We start from the raw sequence: 6,639 nt of genomic DNA on the forward strand, positions 1-6,639 counted from the left end.
GAATGGGCCAAAATTCCTGGGATAAGCTTAACATTGGGAATACGGCATATATTAACATAATAAGAGCATTTCATACTAACCCTTGGATTAAAATTTTAATTAAAAAATTTATTTTTGACTATATTAAAACGAAATAACATATGTGGTCAAAGACCAACCGTCTATATAGAATTTGGAAAAAACATATGATCCCTTTTCTCCGTCCTTTTTTTATTTTCTTGGGTCAAAGTTACCGTATCTAAATTCATAGGGTAAAAGATGAAAAGCATTAGTACTACTTATTGTGTCCTTTTCATGTTCTTTTATTAGAGTTCCGATTTATGTAACGTTTACAAACAACTTACACCTACAAATGCAAAGTCTTTTAAAGTACTTTGCCAAGCTTGTTAAGAAGAGTTGAAGTAAATGAATATTATCAAAAATAGTCTAAATATAATGTAGATCATTTAGAATCAAATAGACTTAAATGGGGTGGAAGTACGAATGCGTCATATATTCAATTACAATTTGAGACTAAAACATGAACAATGTTTATCCAAGATGTTTTGTATTGCAAAATTTTGCCACTTTAGATCAAGAAAAACAAACTATTAGCTAAAAGCCAATAGAATAAGTAGAAATAGATCTAAGATTTAAAGATAGTGGTTACACCACTTGATATATAGGCATATTTTCTCAGTATATATATATATATAAAGAAGTTTGTATTGAAGTATGTAAAAGTACATACTATTACTAAAATGTCTATGGTAATAGAGATAGACATATTACTTGTTTACATTTTGTGGTTCGAGTCTATAAACTTACATATTGTAATAAATTATTCGTCTATTTCATTTTACGTGAAATAATTTTATTATTAGTTCGTTAAAACATAATATATTTATATTTGAAAAGAATTTAACTTCATAACTCTCATTCTTACCGTTTTTAATTTTTTTTTAAAGCTATATAAATATGTATAACATATTTCAGGCCATAAGTTCAAAAGACTAATAACCAGATAAAAAAAAAATTGTTTTTCTAAATTTGTTTCGAATCAAATTACGTCAAGAAGGAAGAAACTTGTTACCTAGAGTGTTGAATTTGGCTGTAATAGTCAGGGGTCAGGGATAGGGTGACGTTTTGGAGTTAAAGTCAGGGTGGGTGGGGTCAGTGTCTGCAGTCTAGGTCCAGAGCTTCACGTCAACGCCTCCCACACACTAAATGCCGAAAATTAAAACGAAAACCGGAAAATTGGAACATGAAATTGTTAGAATAACCAAACAAATGACCAAACGCCAAAAGTTGTTACTATACTATACTATACTTTTATTACAACTTATATTTCAAACATACACCTCCTCCCACCCAAAAGTCAACGCCTCTCTCTCCTTCACCTCTTCTTTTTCTGCTCATTTCTCCCATTTTTCTCTCTTCCCACTTTACACAAATGAATCTTTGAGGGCTTTTTGAAAGGTTTTAACAAAACCGCAAAATCTGAAATTTCTCTTTAGCTCTATTGGTTTTAGAGGCTTATTCTTTAAATGGGTAACGGCGTAGGAAAGCTCAGTGTCTGCTTCACCAGCGGCGGTGCCGTCGAGTCCCGTCGCCGGAAGGATTTTCCCTTAATGATTTCTGACCCACTTGAAGACCTGGGTCACTCCTTCTGCTACGTCAGGCCCGACCCAACCCGAATTTCATCTTCCAAGGTTCACTCCGAGGAGACCACCACTTTCCGGTCAATCTCCGGTGCCTCCGTCAGCGCCAACACCTCCACGCCGCTGTCCACGGCGTTCGTCGATCTGTATTCTTACAACAGCATCGATAGGTCTTCGGCCTTTGAGGGGTCCACGTCCTTTGCTTCAATACCTCTTCAGCCAATTCCAAGAAACTCCTCTATCCACTCCGGCCCGCTTTCGACTTCGGGCATTATTTCGGGTCCCGGCCCGCTTGAACGTGGCTTCATGTCCGGCCCGATTGAGAGGGGATTTCAATCGGGCCCCCTCGATCGTGGTCTTTATTCGGGCCCTCTTGAAAGAAGCTATTGTCCTGATCAGTTCCAAAGAAGTTATTCACATGGTTTTGCTCTTCGATCCAGAGCAAGAAAAGGGTCTTTTATCCGGGTCCTCCAAAGAGCTATTTCAAAGACCTTATCAAGAGGTCAAAATTCAGTTGTTGCACCGATTAAAGGGTCAATTTCAGTGAAAGAAAGTGATTGGATAGTGGGTTCTGAGAAGCAGAACGAATTGACAATCAGCAGTGTGAACTTCAGCAGTGAGTGCAGCTTGGATGATGATGACTCGTTAGAAAATCAGAATCTTCAGTGGGCTCAAGGGAAAGCTGGTGAAGATCGTGTTCATGTTGTAGTTTCTGAGGAACATGGTTGGGTTTTTGTTGGGATTTATGATGGATTTAATGGTCCTGACGCACCTGATTTTTTAGTAACTAATTTGTACCCAGCTGTTCACAAAGAACTCAAGGGATTGTTGTGGGATGACAAGTCAGATTCATCTAATACTGATAATAGTACAATCCCAGCTTCGAGTTTGGAAGTGAAAGAAGAACCAAATCAGATTTGTGATGATGATTTTACAAGAGATAGGACTAAAGATGGTTGTTCAAGATGTGTTGAACAAGAGAATTATCCTTCAGCAAGAGAGGATCTTTGTTTCGATTCGCGGTTAAAGAAAAAGAGGGGGAAGATTTCAAAGAGTAAGTACAGAGGATTAGCAAAGAAATGGGAAGAAAATCAGAGGAGGTGGCGGTGCGAATGGGATAGGGAAAGATTAGAGCTTGATAGGAGATTGAAGGAGCAGCTGAATGGAAATGGTTCTAATGGATCAGGATCAGTTAATCATGCAGATGTATTGAAAGCTCTTTCTCAAGCATTGAAGAAAACAGAGGAGGCATATTTAGATCTAGCTGATAGGATGGTTATGGAGAATCCTGAATTAGCTTTGATGGGTTCTTGTGTTCTTGTTATGTTAATGAAAGGAGAGGATGTTTATGTGATGAATGTAGGAGATAGTCGAGCTGTGTTAGCTCAGAAGAAGGAGCCTAATCTCTGGAGCCAAGATTTGGAGCGGATCAATGAAGAGACTTTGAATGATCTTGAGCTTTTAGATGGTGATGAGTCGAACAGTATACCTAATTTAACTGCTAGTCAGCTTAGTACAGATCACAGCACATCCGTGGAAGAGGTATGCTAATCTAGTTTTAGGTTTTAGATGTCTTTTAGGCTTATAAAGTTCTTTGTGATCTATCCTTGATAAAAAATAAAAAAAATCCTTTTTCCCGATTGATTGGTTAACTTGATTTGTTATGTTGTGTTTCAGGAAGTTCAAAGAATAAGAAGTGAACATCCAGATGATGCATGTGCTTTGATGAATGACCGCGTGAAAGGTTCTTTGAAGGTTACCCGGGCTTTTGGTGCTGGTTTCCTCAAGCAGGTACTATGGAATATTAGCTTTTCTAGCTTGTTTACAAGTCAACCCTTGAGAATATAGTGGGGAAAAAAGATGTGTTTTTGATTCCCTTTCTGCTTGTGAAAGAATGCTAGCTTTATTCACAGCATATTTCTCGAATTGATATTTCTTGTTGAGAACAAAGTTTATGCTTTTTCATAAACCTTTTCAACACATGGCAAAAGCTACTTTTCTCTCTAATTTGAAGGCATATTCGGCAAGATGTTACTTGTTAGCATCGTTGTGTTGTTCCTGTGATCAAACATTTTGCATTTAGCAACTTCTTTTGCTATTCACCTTAAAAGCATGGACAATTTACTTCCAATTTTTTTTTTTGTCTAACGATTAAAAAACAGAACTAAAATTTGAATGTTTCTTCTTTCACTTCTGAAGTGCCATTTGCTGGCTACAGGACATTATGCTAAAGGTTCAATTGGCATCTAAAATACAATGCTCTTTTCTGTTAAGGACCTATTGGTTGTTTGCTATCAGAATGTGATGCACCCCTTAATCAGATTAATACTGGTTAAGAACTTATAAACCACAACAGAATAACTGTTTTATCCCCAACAGCATTATAGTTTGTCAAACACCATTATCATGTTAGAGATAGTCGAATTGCTGAATCAATTCTAACATATCCTCTGCTTTTGACTCTTTACTTATGCTCGACTATATAACTAACTTTAAACTGCTCACTCTCCTGCAGCCTAAATGGAACAATGCGCTTCTGGAGATGTTCAGAATTGATTATATTGGAACTTCTCCCTACATCAGTTGTCTACCGTCTCTCCAGCATCACAGATTAGGGCCGAGAGACAGGTTTTTGATACTGTCATCTGATGGGCTTTATCAGTACTTCACAAATGAAGAAGCTGTTTTAGAAGTTGAACATTTCATCTCATGGTCACCAGATGGAGATCCTGCACAACATCTTATTGAGAAAGTATTGTTTCGCGCGGCCAAAAGAGCTGGTAATTACTTTTACATATGCAAAATGCTTGAATTGGTCCTAGGGGGGGGAAGATGTAATTTATCAGAGAACTAGTCTGAAGTCTGAACTGTGTGATTGTGTTTCATTTCAGGTTTGGAGTTTCACGAGTTGCTTGAAATTCCACAAGGGGATAGACGCCGGTACCATGATGACGTTTCAATTATTGTTATTTCTTTGGAGGGGAGAATATGGAGATCCAGTGCATAAGTAGGAAAAAAAAGTTAAGAAGATAAAATGGTATAGAGCTATTCAAAATGACAATCCAACATCCAATTTTTGTTCTTTCCTTGTCACCATTTTGTAAAATAGCAGCTAAGCCCTGGAACCAGTGATGTCTTAGTTGTAAAATGTACTGGTGATGGGATTGTAAAGGTGTTTACATCAACTTTTTGTCCGTTTATAAGCTGTCATATAAATTGTAATTTCTCTAATAAATGACATCTCTAAGAAATTACAGAGTGTTCTCCAAAGTTTTCAATTTCTGTACTCAGGTCACCATTCTTTGTTCAACTTGCAGCAGCATCAATATCACATCTTTTGCATGTTATTTATTGCATTTCCCATAACTCATAAACAAGGTTTAGAGTCTTTTTGATTATAAAAGGAAGAAGAAGAATTTGTACGTCTTTTTCTACTGCCTGGCTTTACAACTTTTGACTATAATAATTGTCTGGTCTGTCTATTATTAACTCCCGTGTTTCATGTGACTTGAATTCTGTTCAAAATCTTTTGTTCTTTTCAATAGATAGGCATACTCATTCTAAATGACTTGTGCAAATTAAAGTCAGCACCTAAAGTAAGTCAAGTCAATTAATTAATTCTCCTTAGTCTTAACGACGCGGCATGCAATCAATTTCTTATCTGCTTTTTTGTTCTGGTGTTTTTGTCAATTTTTCTTTGTCATTCTTACGTGGATCAAACTTAATATTCCTGATATTTGAATTTTCTACGTATATACTTTCTTTTTCAACGATAATGTCAAGACGATATTTTTCGATGTATCTGCTATTTCTCAGCAATAGGTTTTCAATAACTCTTTCTACTAAAACTTACATAGATGAGAAAAAAATATTTAGCATTGTTTGGCTCTGTTAGAATTGAACCCTGACCTGTTACGTATGTATTTATGACTTCCTGAGCTTTTTTATAACCACCAACTCTGCATGAAATAGGAATGGCCAAGCTGAGTCAGAGAAAAACATAGCAGGTTCAGAGCTATTCTGGGTTATGTAATCATCCCTTATGGCTAACTGCTAACCAATCTTTTAATTTGGGTAGTAAATGCAAAATGCAGTTGGGTGGGAAGATTGAGTATTAGAAGTAGTAGTAGAAGAAGAAGGAGTTGGAGTATCAAATTCATCAACAATAAATAAGAAAACCTGTCATTTTGTCATAAATTTTGGGGCCAACATTTCAGGTATGTAGATGCTAACTTTAGTGATCAATCCTGAAACTTAGACAAATATTTCAAAATTCAGTTCCTTGCATTAAATAATGTCAACTGAAACCCCTTGATTTTTTTTGTAAATTTATGGCAGATCGTGTATGAGTTGAAATACTAGCTAGCTAGGAACTTTTGGCTTGGGATTAATTTTATGGATGAAAAAATTGCACGTCTATGGTCCATCATTCTTCTAGTCAACGTTTGTATACAGGAAATTTTGAAGGTTGAAGCATCTAGATAAGGATTTAGCTTCAAGCAATTGAAGAATCACTTTAAAAATAAACAAAAATTGATTATTGAATTATAAAAACTACACTTTATATCTTCAAATTCAACATATTCACGAAGCTGGACAGACTTGATAAGAAAACATTGAACGTGGACGATAATAAGTATATGCATAATTTAAATGTGCATAATTCCATTGATAATCTCGTTTCAGATATTAGGAAATTTTTTAGCTGTGTGATTGCCTGGTTGGTATGGAAGATATTTTTCAAAAAATGACTTACTTTCTGGAAAAGAAAATTACGTTTTCTGAAAATGACTTCTTGTGGTTGTTTGGGAAGTCCAAATATTTTTCTAGAAAAAAAATAATTTATCAATTCTAATAGTGTTTTGATAAGACTTTCTAATATCAGAGATTGATATTTTGCGTCGTAACAAACACACGCGAGAATCCAGCTTCCTCTTTCCACATTGTTTTTGCAAGAATTTTCACCCGAAGTTATTTTTAAGGATCGATATTTAATTTT

At 35.8% G+C, this 6,639-nt stretch overlaps 1 protein-coding gene across 1 annotated transcript; it reads left to right on the forward strand.

Annotated features, from left to right (window-relative positions):
- The first annotated feature begins 1,329 nt into the window (after positions 1–1,329).
- On the forward strand, positions 1,330–4,910 carry LOC104115964 (probable protein phosphatase 2C 4). Its single transcript, XM_009626710.4, has 4 exons — positions 1,330–3,182; positions 3,318–3,431; positions 4,156–4,420; positions 4,532–4,910. Exons 1-4 carry the CDS (start codon positions 1,527–1,529, stop codon positions 4,645–4,647), a joined length of 2,151 nt encoding a protein of 716 aa, XP_009625005.1. The 5' UTR covers positions 1,330–1,526; the 3' UTR covers positions 4,648–4,910.
- The last annotated feature ends 1,729 nt before the right edge of the window (positions 4,911–6,639 follow it).

This window comes from Nicotiana tomentosiformis, chromosome 6 (assembly GCF_000390325.3).
Source record: "Nicotiana tomentosiformis chromosome 6, ASM39032v3, whole genome shotgun sequence".
Lineage (NCBI taxonomy): Eukaryota > Viridiplantae > Streptophyta > Magnoliopsida > Solanales > Solanaceae > Nicotiana > Nicotiana tomentosiformis.

Coding starts and splice junctions, on each gene's coding strand:
- LOC104115964 (XM_009626710.4), top strand. CDS start 1,527: ATGGGTAACGGCGTAGGAAAGCTCAGTGTCTGCTTCACCAGCGGCGGT. Junction 3,183..3,317: donor ACAGCACATCCGTGGAAGAG/GTATGCTAATCT, acceptor GTTGTGTTTCAG/GAAGTTCAAAGAATAAGAAG. Junction 4,421..4,531: donor TCGCGCGGCCAAAAGAGCTG/GTAATTACTTTT, acceptor GTTTCATTTCAG/GTTTGGAGTTTCACGAGTTG.